This window comes from Herpailurus yagouaroundi, unplaced genomic scaffold, assembly GCF_014898765.1.
Source record: "Herpailurus yagouaroundi ecotype Mexico unplaced genomic scaffold, PumYag 163, whole genome shotgun sequence".
Taxonomy (NCBI): Eukaryota; Metazoa; Chordata; class Mammalia; order Carnivora; family Felidae; genus Herpailurus; species Herpailurus yagouaroundi.
The window spans coordinates 57069908-57091470 of record NW_024412404.1 but is presented as its reverse complement, the minus strand read 5'-3'; the positions used below and the strand labels follow the sequence as shown (position 1 = coordinate 57091470).

Sequence of the window (21563 nt, the reverse complement as noted above, 5' to 3'; positions counted from 1 at the left end):
CTCTCTCAAAAATACATAAATAAACTTAAAAAAAAATAAAAGAAGAAGAAGAACCCTGGAAAGACTAAGACAGGAGCCCTAAGCTTCAGCTCCATTTCAGAGACGTCTGCTATGATAGGCTGACCTTTCAGAAAGTTTCCAAGTTCAGCACCTGGAATGACCCACAGCCAGAGCTGGCTTTGGACCAGCTGCCCACGCTGGCCTCAGTTATGAAACACACCACGTCTTTGAATGACTTTTGCTGCCCTGGACAGCTGACACCACGTCTTCCAGCTTGGAGGCTTTATTACGTTTCACGACCATGAAAACATAGGGCGGTGGCTATTACAGCAAACACTGAGGACAAAGGAATGGACCGAGTTGCACCCACCCTCCCCTGGCAGCCTCCTTCCCCACGTCTCTCAGAGACTGTCCCTGTGTCCTTCCTTTGCAAACTCAAGAAAGTTGAAAGGAGACATCGAAAGTAGCAGGAATGCCATCGGCCAGATGGAAGCAGAGGGATAACTTTGAGGAACAGTTGATGAAAAACACACTACAGAAAACCTCTCCTACTGCGTTGTGATGCCGGGGTGGAAGAGTGTGCCCTGGGCTCAGCGTCCATCCTCCCGAGACCGCAGTCATACGGGGCCTTCGGTGATGCCCTCCAGAGGCATGCTGGGCGCGCTGTCCCCTGTGGGCCGCTCATCCTTCTTCAGCGACGTCGGGACTCGGAGGCTGACGTACGGTTTGTGACAAGCTGTGTTGGCCAGAGGGGGGTAGTGCTGTCTGTAGCAAATGTACGCAAAAATGAGGCCAATGACTCCACCCACAAACGAATCTAGGCAGAAAGAGCAAAACGGGAGACACGTGTTACGATTCATTCGTATGTGGCCAGTTACGTTTTCCAGAAAGTGCTTTTCCCACCTGCCGCGGTGACTGGTTTGCTTGCCGGACCCCCTGAAAGACCACAAGAAAGAGAAATCATGCTAGAGGTACAGACCTTGGTGGCCTCTCCAGATCTTTTCACGTCTAGAACTTAAAGATCCCTTTACAATGTTCACTTGATTCCTCCCGATGTCTTTAATAGGCGTTTGAGCACCGCACGAACTGAGATTTGCATTCTCGAATTTCAAAATCAATTCCAGATTCTGGAAGGAGTCCAGCCACCTCTATAGGATCTAGAGACCTGCAAGTTTCCACTAGAGACCTGCAGTATCGCTGGCGTGTACAGAAACCCATCGAGCAGGCAGTCTCTGCCTCATGGTAAGTGATTTTCCAGGGAAGAAATGAACCTTCTGAGTCACAAAGTGAAGAAAACATTTTGTGACACACCAGGATCGCCGACTCAACAGATCTCTGGTGTGAGAATCCCAATCCCCCTAACATCTCGTCAAGTTGAGGGGCTGAGGGGACAGAGGAGGCAAAAAAAAAAAAAAAAAACCAAAACAAAAAAAACCATCTACAGGCAGAACAGGTACCTACACCATGGGGGCAGCCCCCTTGCTAAGAAGGCATTCAGCTGGGGGCGCCTGGGTGGCTCAGTCAGTGAAGCATCCCACTTCGGCTCAGGTCATGATCTCCTGGTTCATGAGTTCGAGCCCCACGTCGGGCTCTGTGCTGACCAGCTCGGAACCTGGAGCCTGCTTGGGATTCCGTGCCTCCCTCTCTCTCTGCCCCTCCCCTGCTCGCACTGTCTCTCTCTCTCCTTCAAAAATAAACATTAGAATTTTTTTAAAAATTAAAAAAAAAAAAGAAGGCATTCAGCTGATGCCCCACAGCGACCCCATGAATGCAGCCCACCCCAATAACCCTCATTTGGTGTGTGTATGCATGTGCGTTGGCACTTTAAACTGCGTCTATAGATTATTCTTGCCAAAAAGACCCCAGACCCTTCGGGAGGCTGCTGCCTGGGGGTTTCCACTTCCACGTTTACCATCTTGTTGGACTGCACACACCTCCTATAGGCAGACAGCATCGTGAATTCCTGAGTGGGGTCACAAGGCATAATTAACGGAATTAAATCAAGTTCCTCAAAAGGAGAAGCTCTTCACATTGCCTGTGACCGGCAGCCTCTAAAAATGTGCCAGGACTCAAGGGCTCAAGGTCGGAGAGTTGGCACTATTGTTTTGTGTTTCCTCTAACCCCAGGGAAGAGCCCCGCGTGGGGGCATTATTTTTATCAGGGTCTGAAATGACCCAGGACATCTGCATTTGAGCCTCTGACTACTGAACGGACCAAATAACAAAACCCACAGATAATGTCATTTGGCTTTCCATTTTCCGGGGCTTAGCATCCCCCTGGGTGAACCACTGTCCATAGGACATCGAATCGTTCTGAGTATGGGTTCCCTAGGCTGATGGCAAGGCGAGTGGCAAGTCCCGGCCATGCTGTCTTCCCATTTCGTTGAAAGAGCGGACAGGGGTATCACAGGTCCGCCAGAGTCATTAGAAAACATAAGGGCAACGCAAGGTCTAGGCAAGCCGCCTTCTCAGCCAAGCCATCTGGGGCTTTATTACAAAGGTGGTGAACAAGGGCCAAAAAAGGACTTACTTTATGAGGGAGACGGCCATCAAGTGCCTCAAATGGGCTATTGGTATTTTGATGAAATCAACACTCACGTCCTGTAGGGCATGTGCTGAAAGAAGAGCGGGCAGCGGACAAACAGGCCTTTATTAAGGGAAAAACCACTTGGGATGGATTTTACCCTAACTATGGTAGCATGAGACCAGAGGGTTCAAAAGGGGAATACATGGATCTCCGTGTCCCTGAAGTACGAAATACTGGAGTCTCTTTACTCAGCATCAATGTCATGTGTATGTGCTGCACAGGTATCAGGGGTCAGGCGTGACGTCTGGTCCCAGGGCACAAGGTTGAATACAATGTACACATCCACAGTCCTAAGGGGCCGGATGGACACTAAACAGTGACAGCCTTATCAGTGAGCTGCCTCTGTGCCATATGACATGAAGGAGAAGTGAGGGTCTGTGAGATCGCCCAATGGAGTAGCCTGGGCTGGTCTGGACCCGGGGAGTCTCACCAAGGACATGGCCCACGGGCCGGCCGTGCAGGATAAGCAGGCGTGACCCGGGGGGAAGTGGGCAGTGGAGACAGGGAAGGCACCAGCAGTCTTCCAGGCAGAGGAAAGAAGGAAGGGGCTTGGCAAATTTGGGTGCCTGAGAGAAGGATTATCTTTTACCTGGCGGTGTCTTCGTAATCCTGCAGGACATACGACCATGAGGTATTCCAACTTCAAAAAAAAAAAAAAAAAGGCAGGAAGGTGTCTGGGGGGTGTCTCAGTTGGTTAAGTGACTGACTCTTGATCTTGGCTCAGGTCATGATCTCATGGTTTGTGAGTTCGAGCCCTGTGTCCAGCTCCATGCTCACAGCATGGAGCCTGCTTGGGATTCTCTCTCTCCCTCTCTCTGCCCCTCTCAGCTCACACTTGCTCTCTCAAAATAAATAAATAAACTTAAAAAGAATAAGGGGCGCCTGGGTGGCTCAGTCGGTTAAGCGTCCGACTTCGGCTCAGGTCATGATTTCACGGTTCAGGGGTTCGAGCCCCACGTCGGGCTCTGTGCTGACAGCTTGGAGCCTGGAGCCTGCTTCGGATTCTGTCTCCCTCTCTCTCTGCTCCTCCGCCACTGGTGCTCTGTCTCCCTCACAAAAATAAATATTACAAAAACTAAGTTGACCATGAGGTATTCATGTACCCTCAGGTAATATGGACACTCAGCATGGAGCAGGGACCCCACGGGCTTTCTGGGCTGCCACGTGTGCATACTTCTTAACCCATACCCACCACCCAGTATTGACTTCCCCTTGACAACCTCCCTCATCTTCGTTTCCAAGGGCCCAGCAGTTCTTAGTAAATGTTTGGTGAATGGACATGTGCTGAACAGCACTGACAAGACGCACTAGAGAATCGACATGACCAGCCACAAAAAGCCACATATACTGTGATTCTATGAATGCGCAATGCCCAGAATAAGGAAGTCCATTGAAAAAAAAAGGAAGATTAGTGGTTGCCAGGAGCTGGGGTAGGGGTTTCTTTTTGGGGTGATGTGGAATTAGATAGTGGTGATGGCTGCACAACTCTGAACATACTAAAAATCACTTTAAAGGGAATGAACTACAAGTTATGAATTATACGTCAACAAAACTCTTTACAAAGTCGGGGGAGGGAAGCAACACCAGATGGGCTCCAACGGTGGTAGAAATCAGGCAACCTGGATTTGATTCCCACTCATAAAATGGGCCCCCAACCCCTTCTCATGAGGTCAAAGGACAGGACAGGCTCCCTCTGGGTCTGGCAAATGGAAGGGCCAGGACATCCTGGCCGTGCTCACTTGGTCTGGCACAAATAAGCAGAAAGGCTTCTGAAGATGCAGGGTCAAGCCCCCTGGGGGAGCAAACACATCTCTCTGTTGCCATGGCAACATCCAAGCTCACTAAGCTGGCCTCAGTTGGGCCCTTGTATGCCTTGGGCTGTATGACCCAGGGTACCAGGGTAAAAATTAGCTCTGACAAACTCAACAAGCCCACATGACAATTTCTGCCATTCCGCCACAATGGACTTGTGGAATGAAGTTTCCCGTTTTTGTGACTTTGAGTCTCTAAGAAAGAACTTTCAAAGCACAGAGGATGCGTGTTCCATCCGGTATGCTGGCAGCCGCGGTGTGGTCTCCCTCAGTACCACACCTCCCGTGGGGGACATGCCCAGCACACAGGCACAAGAGGCCGGATGAATGAATGCGAGAATGTTTAAGGTGTAATTGTTTGGCTCATTTTTAAAGGAAAAGAACTTAGAGAGGAAAGGTTAATTTTAATAAAACCAGTGTGAAGAAAAACATGATACTGGTAAGAAAGGAACATGATTTAGTTAAAATCATTCATTCATTCATTCATTCAACACATTTACTGGACACTGTTATGAGCTGAATTGGTGGCTCCCCACCCTGCAAAAAAAAATATATATATATATATGTTGAAGTCCTCAATGCAGTTTTCAGAATGTGACTTTAGTTGGATACAGAGTCCGTGTAGGGGTCATCAAGTTAAAAGGAGATCATGAGGGTGGGCTCTAACCTAACATGACTGGTGTTCTGGTAAAAGGGTAAATTTGGACACAAAGACAGACACACAGAAGGGAAGAGAGTGTGAAGAAACACAAGGAAAACACTGGGGGCACAGATTGGAATTATGCTGCCGTAAGCCAAGGTGCATCTGGGGCTACCAGAAGCTGGAAGAGGGGAAGGATCTTACCCTACTGGTCTCAACGGGAGTGTGGCCCTTCTCACACCTTGATTTTGGACTTCTAGCCTCCAGAGAGAACTGTGAGACACTTTCTACTGTCCTAAGCCACTCAGTTTATGACACTTTGTTACAAGAGTCCTAGGAAACTAACACAAGTACCCACCATGTGCCATGCCAACGAAAGAGACAAAAATCTCTGCCCACATGGAGATTAGACTCTAGTGCAGAGTTCACAAACTAGGGCAACTATTTAGTTATATATTGTCCATAGCTGCTTCCACACTGCTACAGCCAAATCCAGGAGCTGGGACAGAGAGTGTATGGCCTACTTAAAGCCTAAGATATTTACTATCTGACCCTTTACCGAAAAAGTCTGCAGACTTCTGTTCTAGTGGATAAGGACAGACAATAATCAATACATAATAAACTACTTAGTTCATCAGGCAGTGATAAATGAGCAAGATGAGAGCGCTAGGAAGCTCGGAGGAAGGGCTGCTAAATCACCAGAGTGACCATCACAAGACATCCTCAGCCAGAATGTAATGCTTGAGTCAAGGTCAGGAGGGGGAAGGGAACAAGCCACATCTACAGAGGAAGTTGGATTCTAGAAATATTTTGAACACAGAGCCCACAAGAGAAACCAGACACAATGAGAGAAAGCAGAGGGGGGAAGAATTCCTTGGAGTGAAGTAAAGCAAGTTTATCAGTGAGCCTTTTTGAGCAGCCACCATCCATCTTCCCTGGGACCTGAGCAACAGGGGAAGGCCAGGGCTAACCTGGAGGCCCTGACTCACGCTCCCTTTGGTCTGGCCCAAACAGTGTCCAGTGGGTTCTGATGGGAGGGAGCAGGGTGACTTGGGGTTGCAGACTGCCCAGCCCTCCTACGGGGCAGCTAGGGTAGGAAGACAGAGATGGGCAGACTCATAAGCCATTGAGGACTGGAGGCTCCCAGACCCCGACCAACGTTTGGCAGCTGATGAGGAGTGTAAACGCAGACCCCACTACAGAGGGCAGCCAACAGTGGAGGGAAAAGGAGCTGAGATCAGTTCACTCCAGACCAAGGATATCCATGGGAGAGTATCAGTGCTTCTGTCCTATGGAAGGCTGGTGGGGTTCTGGTAGGAATAGTAATATAGTTCCAAGGGGTCCTTTTCAAGTCACTTTGCTCAGAGACTGCTTCTGACAGCCCAAGGAAACAAATGGTTAAGAGCGTGTATCCCTCAACTATGTGTATGTGGGGGATGGGGGGCAGAGGTAGCAGCCTCTGCCTCACTTTTTAGTGTGACACCTGACTAGTCCAGCAAAGTGCCCCCCACCTCCCAACCACCTCATCTTCACATCTAATAATCTCAAGTCTGGTAACTACACAAAAATTCATTTCAAATCACAGACGCTTCACAGCCCAGTAAGGGAAATGTCGTGAAGGCAGTGGCAGCCATCTTGAAAACTTCAGCCCGCTCAAATATGGCATCTGTGACTGACAAGGATGCTTTCTAACTTGGGCTGGTTGGGAATGAAGGACCTTTCTCCCCTGGAAACCCATTTTCCTGTATTTCATTCAGAGGGAGATGCTCTTTCTTAGAATGAAACACCATACAAGTAAGCAGGGCTGCTGAGAATGACATTACAACTAAAGAAACCAGTGTCAGTTGGAAGGTTACCCCCAAAGGTGGAGTCACATAAGGAAAGCCTGGATCCAGATACAGGAATTTGAGGGCAGCGTATTACGCCCATTCACATAACAAACTATAATTCCTGCGACTCCCAGCTGTAATATTTCACTGACTAGAAAACATGAACACACAACACTATGAGTTGAGGCAGAAGGAAGTTCAGTAGGATGCTCTTCTCCTTCTTTATATTTTTTTCCACATATATTTTTCTTAGCATGGGAATTCCATAAATTTTAACTCTTGAAAACACATGACTAATCACAAAGGTAAACCTCTTTACGAGGTGCTGGGTTTTATAGTTAGCATCACCCACAAAACTCTGTAGCTTCCAGTTGACCTGGAAGCCAGCATGTCACCAAACATGGAGAACTTCAGCCACACACAGATTTGCTACCCATCTAGCTGGTTTTATTTCTGAAAAAGCCCTGCTAAATGTTTCACGTGCCCCTTCCTGCCATGGCCTGTGTCCTCCATTTTCTTCACTTAATAAAACAATAGGCTGGTATATTTAGAGTGCAGCTGGGAAGACGGAAAAGACAAGAAGGGTGTTGACAACAGAAAACAACAATGATGATGAAAAGAGTAAGGCATTTGGGATTATGAGCTATATTGGATAAGAATATGTAATTGAGTAACTGGACGTACTTCTCCATTAGGCACGGTTGTATAAATCAAAATTGAAATGGACTCGTAAAAATCTCATAATACTAATGTTGTTAACTAAAGTCTATAATGAGAGAAATTCATGTTTTTCTGATGCCTATGGGGCTCCATGTGAATTCTCATCATAATGGACGGCCCCTGCCCATGGTCACTGGGCAGGCTCAGTCTGTGAAGAAAAACAACAACCTATTTATCTCCATCAGGAATCCTGCCTCAAACAGCCACCCCCACACTGTCTATCCCTTCTCCAAGCTGGAAACCTTGGAGGCCTCCTTGATTACTCCCTTAATAAGTGAGTGTTTACTGAATAAAATTTCCCACTCATTGAACACTGCTACTTTATTTTTTAGAGAGACAGAGCGGGGAGAGAGAGTGTGTGTGTGAGAGGAGGAGAAAGACAGAGGGAGGGAGGGAGGAAGGGGGAGAGAGAGAGAGAGAGAGAGAGAGAGAGAGAGAGAGAGAGAATCTTAAGCAGGCTCCACCCTCAGCATGGAGCCTGAGTTGGATGCTCAACTGACTGAGTCATGCAGGCACCTCGAACACTACTGCTTCTTAACATATAATAAGGGGGAAAAAGGGGGGGCTGAGGTACACTGTAGATCAGGGGTTCTCGACCTCAGCAACAGCCATCTGGGGCTGGATAGGTCTTTGTTGTGAGGAAGATGTGATCTTGTACATTGTAAGATGTTTAGTAGCATCCCTGGCCTCTCCCCACTAGGTGCCAGGAGCAATCACCATTACCACCACCCCCAGCTGTACAAACCAAAAAGAAACTTCCACACATTGCTAAGTGTTCCCTGGGAGGTACAGCAGTCAGCCCTCTGTTGAGACCACTGGTGTAGAGAGTGACAGATGGCCTCATAAAGGGGAATTCAGGTAAAATGAACCGGACTTGTTTCAGAGCCCATTAAAGAATCCAAGAAAGGGCACAGTCCTCTCCTGGCTAATTCTAGGGGTAGAAGTTGAACAGATGATGGCACAGGTGAACTGGTACTTGACCCACAGCAATGACCTGTACCAATGGACATCGATGTACCATGTACATTCAGTTTTGCCTGAATGTCATGGAGGTCTACCGTGACAGGTTGCTTTGCCCCTCAGGCGTGGCCCTAAATGTCGTGGAACGTAAATTCTATTGCTTCACTTGCCCATCAGCCCACAGAGCATTAATATCCTCCTTCTACTGCTCCAAGTTCCTCTGTGTGCCAGGTGGATGAGACGGGTCTGAAGCCCTGATGCCAGCAGGCCTTTGATGCACCAGCTGCGTCATGAGTCCACCACTGTGACAAAGCCTAGGACTGTGAGTCTTCATCCTTCCATGACGCACCAGCCATACCAAGGTCATGAGGACCAAAACTATTTCAGAGAGGCCAACCTCACGTCTTCGGGTTTCAGGACAAGATTGCTACATGAAGGCTCTTCCTGCCTTCCAAGAGGAAGCAGCGGTCTATTCCATTGTGAAACCCTTAATCGTTTCTCAAATCCAAAGTGACTGAATAAACGTGCAAGCCAAGGGTTCATAGCTTACAAACAGACCATGTTCCCTTCCAAGCACAACCAGGCCTGACCCTGCTTAGCTTCCGAGATCAGACAAGATCGGGCACATTCCAAAGGATATAAAAATGCTGACTCAAAGGGGCACACGCACCCCAATGTTTATAGCAGCACTATCAACAATAGCCAAATTATGGAATGAGCCCAAATGGCCATCAACTGATGAATGGATAAAGAAGATGCAGTGTGTGTGTGTGTGTGTGTGTGTGTGTATACATACACATACACACAATGGAATACTACTCAGTGATGAAAAAGAATGAAATCTTGCCATTTACAACAACGTGGATGGAACTAGCATGTATTATGCTAAGCGAAATGAGTCAGTCCGAGAAAGATAAATATCGTTTGTGGGATTTAAGAAACATGCCAGATGAACATAGGGGAAGAAAAGGAAAAATAAGAAAAACAGAGAGGGAGGCAAGCCATTAGAGACTCTTAAATACAGAGAACAAACAGCATTGCTGGAAGGGTGTTGGCTGGGGGGATGGGCTAAATGGGTGATGGCCATTAAGGAGGGCACTTGTTGGGATGAGCACTGGGTGTTACATGGTAAGTGATGAATCACTAAATTCTACTCCTGAAACCATTATTATGCTATATGTTAACTAACTTGGATTTAAATTTTAAAAGAAATAGACCACGTTCCAAAAATACATCTGCCTCTAAATCACTTGTTTGGGCAACACAACATATCCTTCTTTAGAAACAATGCACGAAGAGACAACAATACCAATTTGCATTTGTGTAATATGTTTTCACTTACAAAGTACATTCAGATCCATTATTTCATTCAGTCTGTGAAATAGCATGTGAAATATTTGGGGGTTATTGTTTCCAAGTTCAGAAGAAGAAACTTCAGTTTGCAAGGGATATAAATGAAAAGCAGTCCATAAGACACCATCCAGGCCATGATGTTCTTGACCCACAAGGACCCTGGGGAATCGCCCTCATCATCTGGACAACAATGATTCTGTTGGAAAATATTCCCGGGCGCTGTGGGCATGCCCTTCTGCTGCTCTCTCTCTCTGTTTCCCTTCCGTGATGTAGCTTTGTGCTATCCAGAACCTCATCCAAGTCATCGATAAAAGTAGACCACAAGGGAGGGCGCAGGACCCAGCATTATGGCTTCTAGTGGCTTCCCCATCAGGAGGGCCTCAAGACCCTGAACTGCACTTGATGCATCTACCTGTCCAGACCATGCATCAGCCTCTGTTTCCCCTACACTCTTCACTCCCAGCTCCAAGCTGCTGCTAGAGGCTCATGAAGCCCGGAGTGCGAGCTCTAGGAGGGTGGTGGGTGGAGCTGAGGTTGGGGAAGGAGCAAGAGAATCCAGAGAAGATGTCCATTTAGGAGCCCCCCTCACCTCTGGCCTCATCTGCTGCCTCAGGGCCACTGGAATGAATAGCTAGGATGAGGTGAGGAGGGCACAGAACCACAGGCAGCAGAGACAGAAAAGGAGGAGGAGGGGAACCGCCTGGTGGCAGCAGGAACCAGGCAAGAAGAGGAGGGACAAGCCCCAGGAGGATCGTGGAAAGCCATACGGATGGGGAATCTGGTTTGGGGCACATATAATTCAGTTTGCTTAAAGCTGACACACTGGCGCTCCTCCCCAAAGCTCCTCAGACTTCATCAGAAACAACAGACTTGCATGCTAACGCAGACTCCTGGCCACCACTCCAGACCTACCCCCGGAGTCGGCCTCCCAACTCAGGGTGGCCTGCTCCAGGTGATGTGAGGATTGCCCAGCAGGAAACACGGCCCTAGATCCTGCGCTCCTGGCCACCCCACGTCCTCTGGACATCACCTCTGTGTCTGCTCCCTGTTTGCTGTGGCAGGTACGGGCTGTGAGCTGCAGCTTATCTGTAGGAGGAGACGGCGTGGTTTAGTCTTATTCCAGTCCCTCACTTGTTTTGTGTTATTTTCACTCTTCTCGGGTATTTCAGGAGTCACATGTATAGGTAAGCTTCACCACAGCCTTGGAGCAGCTGCTCAGAACGTGGCTGGCACGGATGCCCGGGCTGGACACATCTTTTGGAAGTGTCTCTGTGGTGAGAAATATGGCCTTGCGTGACAGATGTGAGATGTGACGGGAGCCCCAAATCACTTGGCACTAAGTCTGCAGGCTGAGGCAAGTGATCCGGCAGGGAAATCACACTTGGGTCTGAGGCCACGGGTCTGCCGTCCCGGCAGGACCTGAGCACGGAGGAGATGGTGGGGCTCCGAGTCTACACCCAGCAAGGGCAGTGTGAAGGTCAGAGCTCCCTTGAACAGGCGTGTTTTCTTTAAAACCGCAGCTCTTGTTATTTCAGCCTCCTCTGGTCTGATGGTGGGAGCTTGGCTCTCCCTGAATAGGTGCCCTGCTATACCCATCCCTGCAGGACGGTGTCAGACAACCATGGGAACGGGCCCCGGGCAGGGACTCACCTTGCCAGTGATGCTTGTAGTCACACATGCGGGACAGGGCAATCATCATGGCGCAGTATAGGGGCAAGATGGCAGCACAGAGCCGCCAGCTCTTCCCCCGCCCGCTCTCAGTGAAGCAGTGCAGCTTGCCAGCCAAGTAGAACGTCGTGAAGCCAAGGCCAGAAAAGGCAACTGCCAAAGAGAAACAGCAGGTGTTACTCCAGCAGGCGGTAACGGTGGCAGGGACGCGGCACACACCGGGCATCCTATCTACCATCTTGCGCGCCCCAGGGCCAAGGCATGCTGGCACCAGGCACCATCTAGGCAATCTGTGCTCTTGCTAGAACCACGCTGGTATGAAACTTTTAACAATCAGAGTGGCTTTCCAGGCTTGTGTGTGATCAAAATCTTTTCCTTTTCTTTCTCTCTCTCTTTCTTTCTTTTTCTTTTTCTTTTTCTTTCTTTCTTTTTCTTTCTTTCTTTCTTTCTTTCTTTCTTTCTTTCTTTCTTTCTTTCTTTCTTTCTTTCTCTTCCTCTCACTCAACAATGATTTAATGGGCATCTACTGTGTGCTAGATGAGCACTACTCTAGGTGGGGGAACAACAAAGCGCATCAGATCCTTTCTCCATGTCAAGGGGCTCACGGTCTGGTTGAAAGACATAGCCATGTTAAGAGAGAATTTTAATATAATGCGTTGAGTTCCATAAGGAAAACATGTGCATGGAACACAAGACCGTGATGGTTGCTTAGATCAGAAGGGTGAGGAAAAGGAAGGGATTTGGGGCTTGGTGGCGTTCACGGAGATGGAGCTGCGTGGGATGCGTCTGATGGAGAAGACGGCGATGAGAAATGCCTTGTTTTCGTCTAGAAATTAGGGTTATTGATACTTAGAATTGCAAAGACCACTCCTGACTATGCCAAGCCCACGGTCAAAAGCGTGGAGGTCGGGTGTAGCATATATAATCCCCAAACTTTTCATCCAGTCAGGTTTAAAACACAGTTGGAGATCAGTGAGGTTTAGAGGGGGTCTTCTGTGGGTTTACAAGAATGGCCCTCACCCCCTGGCTGTTCATGGAGTCACCTGAAAAACTTAGGAAGCTTTACAAAATACTGGTGGTCAGGTCTTGCTGCCAGATATCCTGTTGGTGATGGTCTACTGGTCTGGAGCATGTGTATGAGTGTGAGTGTGCAAGAGTGCATGTGTAGGTGGGAGTGTATGCATATATATGAGTGTGTACATATAGGTGCTATGTGTGAGGATGTATGTACGTATGTGTGTATGTATTAGTGTGTGCGTATATGTGAATTGTGTGAATATGTGAGTGTGTATAAGTGTGTGAGTGTATACAAACGTATATGTGTATATGTACGAGGGTGTATGTGTGCACGTGTGCAACTGTGTGTGTGTGTGTGTGTTGGGTAAGTGTGTGCATGTCAGTAGGTGTATGTGTATATTATGAGTGTGTGTGTATGTATGTGTGTATATGTGAATGTGAGTGTGTATGTATGTATACGTATGGGTATGTGTGTGAGTAAACGTGAGTGTGGGAGTGTGTACGTGCATACTCCCCAAGTCATTCTAACGTCAGCCAGGATTGTGCTTAGGGCACTATCGTGGAAGCCGCAGCCCCTGCCTTCTCCAGACACCAGCCTAATCAAAACGTTCCTCTTGCTGGGACAATGTTCCTGGGGGGCAGAGCTCCTTGATAACTAGCCCACCCAGGGACTTGGTAAAACCGGGACTTGCGAACACTCCGGATGCCAGGATGCCGGTGACTTTGAGAGACTGCCTGAAGCCCAAGCAGAAGCCTCAGCATCCCTGAGTTTGTTACGGATGCAGAACGTCAGGCCTGCCCAGACCCTCTGAGCCAGACTCTGCGTTTTGTAAGGTCCATAAGTGACCTACGTGTACCCTCAAGTCTGAGAAGGCCTGGCCTGAAACACAGTCATCCTCTTTATAACACATCTCTAAGACTCATACAAGAATATGGAGAGATCTAGAAGATATTCTGGTCGAGTTATTCATAATTATAGAAAAGGAGAAGGTGATGAACACAGAAGCACAGATAAGCAAACCGACATACCTCCACTCAGTGGACTACGATGCACCCAGGAAATCACGGCCCTAATACAGCACCACAGATGACACTTATGGTACATTAAATGACAAAAGCAGGACCTCAAATTGTAGGTTCAAGATAATCATGTAAAAATAAATGAACGGCAAATTATCTCTGATAATAATGTGTCTTCTTAAAAGGGATCCCCCAGGTACGAACACAAGCCTATGCCAAAGCAGAATGTTTTCAACCAAATTAAAGAAGGGAAGAGGGTTCCCCCCCCACCCCGCTTTTAAACATAATATTAAATCAGGTTTATCTCAGGAATAAAAATGAAGCACTTAAACATTTCTGAATAATGATTAGCACTTAAATAAACAACAAAGCAGTGCCAATACATACTGAATATTCTGTTTGAAATAAGAATACGTAAGGGGCTTCATTGTCCAGGCCTGGTCTACATTTTTGCTAGGGTGGAAGGTTTTTAAGTGATCCATGGGCATTCCAAGGTGGCCCCATTTGGCTACCATCCTCGCAAGCACAATGGGTTCTTAATTTCCTGTCCTTGCCCACACTGCTGTTTCTTCTATTCATTTATACTCTCCCCTGAGGTCCCAGAGTAGGAGGGAGATGCTGGACAGTTGTCTCTGGTGGGTACTGGCCTCATCCTGAATTCTTACAGGCGAGTAATGGACTTCATTCAAACCAACAGTGTAGCAAGTCTATCTGGCTGATTACACTGAGCGCGGGAGCCTAAAAGAACTGCCCTGGGGCTGTGTGAAGTTATGGCTGAAAGTCTCCAAGATTTCAATCAGAGAGGCAGCTCTACGTGTTGCCAAACTGGCATCTCTTGGGAAAAGAAACGGAAAACAAAAAAGTCAACGAATACAAGGGGAATGATGAGCAGGAGTTTGTATGTGTCCCCATAAAAAATTTGGTTTGGAGACTTTGCAACGGACATGTCCCAGCTCAGGCAGCCAATGCCTCGAGGCACAAGACGGGCAAGGGAAGGGGCGGCTGAAAACCCTCCAAGGTCAAGAACTGGGGTGGGTGGCTCTAGGCCAGACCCTCAGCCTACACTGGATCACCTCCCTGTCCCCCAGGAACTCAAATTCGGCCAGCTTCAGCAGTGGTGGGCTGGGACCCAGTCTTTGGCAGGCAGGTAAAATGACCTCTGTCCCATGTCATGGGACTCATGCTACAGCCCTCGGGAGTGCTGGAGTGTCTGCTTCTCTGAAAAGGAGCAGCAATTCCAAGGCATGTCTTTAAAGGCTGGGCTCCACAGTCTGGATCCTTGGCCACCCAGCAGCCTCTGCTCTTCTTCCACACATCCTACTGGGCCTTTGGGCAGTATTTTTTTTTTTAATTAAAAAAAAATTTTTTTTAACGTTTATTTATTTTTGAGAAACAGAGAGACAGAGCGCAAGTGAGGGAGGGGCACAGAGAGAGGGAGACACAGAATCCGAAGCAGGCTCCAGGCTCCGAGCTGCCAGCACAGAGCCTGACGCGGGGCTTGAACTCATGAACTGTGAGATCATGACCTGAGTCGATGTTGGACGCTTAACCGACTGAGCCACCCAGGTGCCCCCGGGCAGTATTTTTAAAGCAGTGCTGTGTGCCATTGCTTTGCTAGGTGACATGACAGCCTCCAATTTCATGCTAAACCTTATGCTTGTCGCTTTCTAAGTGACATTTATACAGCGGTTGAGCCACCAGAACGTCCTTTGGCAGAGAGCTTCTGGGGCTCCGCCTTGCAGCCAGGGAGGCCCATCTGAACCACGGACACTATGGCCACTTTGCATTCCTGCTTTTCCAAAAGCTTTCTGAATAAGAACCAGGTTCTGCGAAATCACACTGAACTCATGTGATCCCACATTTTGTTCTGCGACTGCCTCCTGTGAGGCTGGGGGTTTGTGATGAGAATGTAATCTTCTGGGAGCCTTCCATCCCTGAGATCCTGGGGCTCCCCAAGGCTCAGATTCAATTTGACTGGGAGAAAAACAAAACAGGGAAGTTTTTAAAGAAATGCTTTCCAAGGCTAGCCAAGCAACCAACACCCTATTCTCTCAAAGAAACGTGCACTTTTGAGACACTGCAGGGCTGGACAGCCTTTCGTGCTCATGTGGAACAGGTGACACCCTGTGCATTCTGTCTGCCCTTCCCCTTGGACATCGCCCCCATTTCTAGCATGATTAAGGAATGGAGCTGAGAACAGAGCTTTCAAGGCTGTGGACATTTCAGAAGATGACCATCATAGAATAGGGTAAATGCGTTCATATTTTGCTAACATTATGGACAACAGAAATATGATCAGAACACTCCCAAGCCAGTGGGCAAGGGGATACTGAGACTCTACCTGTCCTTGGGGGCTCTGAATTTATTCACTTTCCAAAGTCTGAAACACACACACACACACACACACACACACACACACACACACAGCAATCTATGGGATAGAGCATACACCCCTTGCTTTCAGAGCCCGTGGCGGGTTTTCTTAGCTGGAAATAGTCGATTGTAAATATTTGTATGTTGATCTGGCTGTGAAAAGCAAAGATGTTCTTGGAGCCTCTAAACTAGGAAGCAGATGAAAGAGGATGATTTCCCAACCCTGTTTCTGGCACTTACAATGCTCGCTTGGCTGTGGTCAATGAGAGGAGATAAGCAAAGCATCACAATACAAGCTGCCCGTCCAGGACGTGACGCGAGGCACATCCCCTGAACAGGGCTCTCTGCCTGCCTGGTGATTTTGAAAAGGAATCACTGATTCTTCTCCCAGGCTACACAGGTGAATTGCCATAGGTTTATGAGTCTCCCTTTGCAAAGAAAGTTCTATTTATTTAGCTAGCTTAGATGAAATAATGTGGCTTGCCTTTCCTCCCCACTTGACTTTTAAACCAAGTGGAAGACCTTTGGACCCCAATGATTGCAAGAAATAAAACTGGAACCCCCCCCAAAAAAAGAAAAATCTTTCAAAATAAATGAGATAAGAAGGGGACAGATCCTGCTTTTCATGTTGTGCTTTCCATGTGTGCCCTTTTTAATAAATTTCTCCCAAACTGATCATTCCTGGCACCAAAAATGGAATTGCAACCTGATGAGGTCATCTGTACAAATTTTCCATTTTATGATGCTCAAAGTGTTAGTATTTTCTTCTTCTTCAAGAGAGAAGGGCAAGACCAGGTGGCTGAATAAATCTTAACACTGAAAGGTGCTCTGAGGGGAATGCATCCCTACAAGACCATCTCTACAAGACCATCCAAAAGCAGCACGTGGGAACAAACCTGCACACTCCTTACAAGCAGGACAGTGCAGCTGGCAGAGATCTGGGTTCTCACCATGGCTCTGCCATTAAATGAATACACAAGCCTGGGCAAGTAACTTTCCCTCTCTGGGCCTCGGTTTGCTCTGTAAAATGAGAGACTGAACCACAGGGGCCACCAGGTCAGAGAGGAAACATGAGTAAAGTAGTTGGATATTAGAGGTGACTTTGTGCAGCAGAAAACCTTCCTGGTCTGTCTTTTATTATTCCACTGTTGCTAGATCCTCAGATAAGAAACACTGCACTCTCTGAAAAAATCAACAGCTCATTGTGATGGCGAATGCCAGCTAACACCTGGCCTCACTATTGAGCGACAATTGGGAGTGGGGAGGACTGGAGAAAACGGGAGAACACCTGCCTGTTTAGAGATGCAGCCTTCCCTGTACAGCAGCCAGTGTCTGCCACGTAGAGACGTGGGCTCTGTGTTCCTAGAAGTTTCGATCTTCTAGCACAGGAGGGAAATCCCGAAGTTGACGGTAAATGTCTCCATTTTAATATGAACAACTCATCAAAAATTACGACGGTGCAGACCAAGCGAGCCTGGTGGGTGGGCCAACAGGGCAGGGTCCACAGACTACTGGTCTGATGGCTCACCTGACCGCTGCCTTCCAGCACCAGCGGTCTACTGTTAAATGACCCTCTAAGCCTGAGCTGAAAATTACAAGTCAACTTGTCCCTGCTCCCCACACCACAGCAAAGAAGCACTTGAGTTTGCGATGATTTTTGTTTATTTTTTTTTAACATTTATTTACTTTTGAGACAGGGAGAGATAGAGCATGAACGGGGGAGGGTCAGAGAGAGAGGGAGACACAGAATCTGAAACAGGCTCCAGGCTCTGAGCTGTCAGCACAGAGCCTGATGCGAGGCTCAAACTCACAAACCCCGAGATCATGACCTGAGCCTAAGTCGGACGCTTAACCGACTGAGCCACCCAGGCGCCCCACGATGATTTTCGTTTAAACCAACAGCAACACCATTTTAAGCTAGGCAGGGGATTTGGGGACTAGACAATCCATTCAACAGCAGGGACTACAGACAGTCCCCGACTTACAATGGTTCAACTTATATTTTTTTGACTTTATAATGGTGGGAAAGAGATATGCATTCAGTAGAAACTGTACTTTGATTTTTCAATGTTGTCCTTTCCCCATGTTTGTGACATGCGATACGATCTTCCCTCGTGATGCTCAGCCGCCCGGTCAGCCCCGCGCTCCCCAGAGCAAGCAACTGGCACACGGCCATCCTGTTCTTCACTTTCAGTGCAGTGTTCAACAAATGCCGGGAGATATTCAACACTTGATCACAAAATACACTTTGTGTTAGATGATTTTGTCCAGCTGTAGACTAATATAAGTGTTCTGAGCACATTCAAGGGGAGTGGAGCGGGGGGGGGGGGGTGCTCTAGGCTAAGCTATGAGGTTTTAGTAGGTCAGGTGCATTCAGTGCATTTTCAACTTAATGGTATTTTCAACTTACCACGGGCTTATCGTGACATAACCCCATCATAAGTTAAGGAAAGGCTGTATTGTGTGCTGTTGAAGAGTGCGGGCTTTTGAGGCAAACCCATGTGGTGTTCAGCTCTGCCACTTAACTCCCATAGAAGCTCACCTCTTGGGGTCTCCAGTTCCTTATTTGTGCAATAGGATTTGCAGCACTTGATTTACAAAGTGATCTTGCAAGTCAGTTAACGAGGAACTGTAAAATGCTTAGTGTAGCACCTGCCACCAAGCGATCTCCTGCCTAAGCCTGCTGGCTACAGCAGCAGCTGCTGTGCATTGCCTTGCACAGGAATGGTCCATTCTGCAAGAGAAGCCTTCCCCAAGTCTACTTTGTCATCTGCAGCTCTTTAGTTATATAACTGCATGCTTGCTTGGAGAGAATTCTGGGGCTAGGTATTCAGGCTGTTACAATTCTGCAGCCTCCAAGGCTCTCAGCAGAGATAAAATGATCTTAGCTGGTAAAATGAACAAACTTGGAAGACTCAGTGAGATGAGTCAGTGGATATATCTTTCTGATCCCACTTTGAGGAATGCCTGAAGCTCTCAGATGAGAGGATCGGAGAGCCAGGAGGCCATGCCCGCGTGCTAAGTGACCCATCATGTAGCTTTTTTCCTAGGATTCCACAGTAACAAGCTTCACTGTGTTAGAATCTACTCTAATGTCCCTGTGGCCCCAAATCCCTTAATGTGACTAGTTTCTCATTCATAGTTTCAATTGCATAGTTTCTCAATTTACAGTTCAGCCTAGCCAAGATGCCTGCTCTGTTTTCTATTTTAGGACAAGTGAGATTCATTAATATTCTAAGCTACTGGTTAAGAGATTTTACTTAAAAAAAAAAAAGAAGAAAGAAGATCACCGCAAATCTTTGTGAGAATGTGGATCCACAGGGCATCTGTAGCCTCAAACCATTCCGCAGAGTTTAAGGAATGACAGCTATTTATTTCGCCTGAAATTACTGGCAGATGATCATTCGCGTCTGATTTAACAACCCAACCAGAGTTACAATTTCAAGGGTCAATTTTGATGAAAACCACAGAAGAGACTCAGTACACACTGTGATTTTTAAAACAGCCTGCCTCTCCCCAGTTCAGGAGCAACTGAGATTACTCTGCTCTGATGCAGGAGGCAACAAAAAAGTCTATTTTTGCTGGAAGAAAGAGAACTCTCAAAATCCCTGAAATCTTTTGAATCTTACATCAATCAACGATTCTTCTAAAATTTCTTTTAAGAACAAGAGTTCGTCATGACAAATATAATTCAACAGAGCCTCAAAAGTATCAATTAGCTCAACTAGATGACCTAAGTGAAAAGACTTAGGTCCTGATTTATCTTAGGAAGCATCTATACATAAGTGCTTTGCTTTGCTTTTATAACCCGGTAGACATAGATCCCACTAGACTATGACCTCCATGAGGGCAGGACTTACAATACCTTCTTCACCCTCATATCTGTATACTCTTACAAACTGACTGGCCCCAATAGACATGTGCTGAATGAAGAAAGGACTGAGCCCAAAGGTATGTTATTGCCATCCACTCCTTCATTAACTCTCTCAACGCATATTTATTAATGGCCTCTCGGATCCAGGGACTTTGCTGGACCATAGCGATAGGAAGATGCAGAAGACCCCGTTCTTGCCCTGGAGAAGTTTTATTTCTGAGAGGAAAACTGGGAAAAACAAGGGAAGCTCCAAGGAGGAAATAGAACTGGAGCCTGGAGGACAGACAGAAGGAAGGGGCTGTAAAAACCACCTCAGTTATCTGCAATCCAGGGCTTAAAGTCATTCAACCCTGTGGTAGAACTGTCTGTGACCAAGCATGATCACAGTGCCTGTCAGCCTCAGACAGAATTGCTTACTCTCGCACCATCAGCCTTGAGACTTAACAACAATTAGTGTGCTGATGAGAAACTGAAAGCTGTCTGTTAGACCAGAGGAGACTGGGTAGACCCTAACCACCTTGCGGAAGGCAGGCTGAGCCTGGGACTGTTGAAGCCAACACCACTGGACTGCTCCAGAGGGATGGAGAAAACCATCTTGACCCACTGTAGGGAGCCAGGTGGCCAAGCGGACCTGAGACTCCAGAAATATGATATTAACTGAGAACCTATAGCAGATCAGAGATGGAGTTAGGATCTAATAAACGCAGGTGAGAAGTGCTCTGTAGCACAGCCGGGTGGACCTAGATGGGCATTCTGACCCCACCACCTCCTATGTGTGTGATCTAGGGCAAGGTGCCTAACTTCTAAAACTCAGGCTTGCCATCTAGAAGATGGACATGCCAGCAGCTGTCCAATAGAGTGATTGGGAGAACCAATGACAGAGTGTCCATGATACGTTGGGCAAAGTGCCCGGCGTGCATTAGGCTGTTGATGATGGTCTGATCCCTTTTACCCTCCCTCTCCTTTCCTACTTAACGCTCTTCTCAAAATGCTGCTGCCTCCCCCCAAAGTGAATCTGAAAGTGTGGAGGAGGAAATGAAACAGACACACGTGCAAAGATAACGAAGATGCAAACTCAGTGGTTCCACGAACACGATGGTGTCTGATCCATTGCAGTTATATGCCCCACACCAAGAATAGCGCCAGACAAGTCACGGGTGCTCAATAAATACACGTGAATGAACAAATTAATGAAAGGAAGAAACGGTGGTGTTATGGAAGCTAGACCAGATGATGTATATTCTCGGGGACGCTATGGGAACGCAATGATGAGCATCCCTTTTCTGCCTAGCTAACTCCTACTCGCTCATGTCTCAGTTTAAATGTCACTTCCTCAGAGGCCCTCCCTAGCCCCCTAGCAGGTGTAACAGGCTCTTACTGTACCTTGTACCTGTCCTTCATAACACTTAACCCAATACACTTATTCTTGTGACTGTTTAGCATCTATCTCCCTTCTACTAGATCCTAAGCTTTATGGGGACAGAGGCTGTGTTCCCCACACCTGCACTCACCAGATGTTCAACAAATGTGCATAGTGAATGAATGGCTGAAGATCTGATAAGCAGGGAAGGTTTCACAAAGAAGGGAGGGATGCACCCACGGACAGAAGGGGTAGAGTCAGACACTGGCTCAGAATAACATATGGGGTGGAGATGAGCTGGGGTGTTCATTCTTGCCACATCCCACCCTCCAGACATATCCACAGTTAGCAC

General features: G+C 47.5%; 1 protein-coding gene across 1 annotated transcript in view; it reads right to left on the bottom strand.

The window, feature by feature from the left end:
* Positions 1–267: 267 nt before the first annotated feature.
* The window catches only part of PLPP4 (phospholipid phosphatase 4), a 175033-nt gene continuing 153737 nt past the window's right edge, over positions 268–21563 (bottom strand). Inside the window, exons 9-10 of the mRNA XM_040486928.1 lie at positions 11550–11720; positions 268–817 (exon numbers count right to left, since the gene is read on the bottom strand). Of these exons, the coding sequence (XP_040342862.1) occupies positions 618–817; positions 11550–11720 (371 nt within the window). The 3' untranslated portion in view covers positions 268–617. The remainder of the gene's footprint in view (positions 818–11549; positions 11721–21563) is intronic.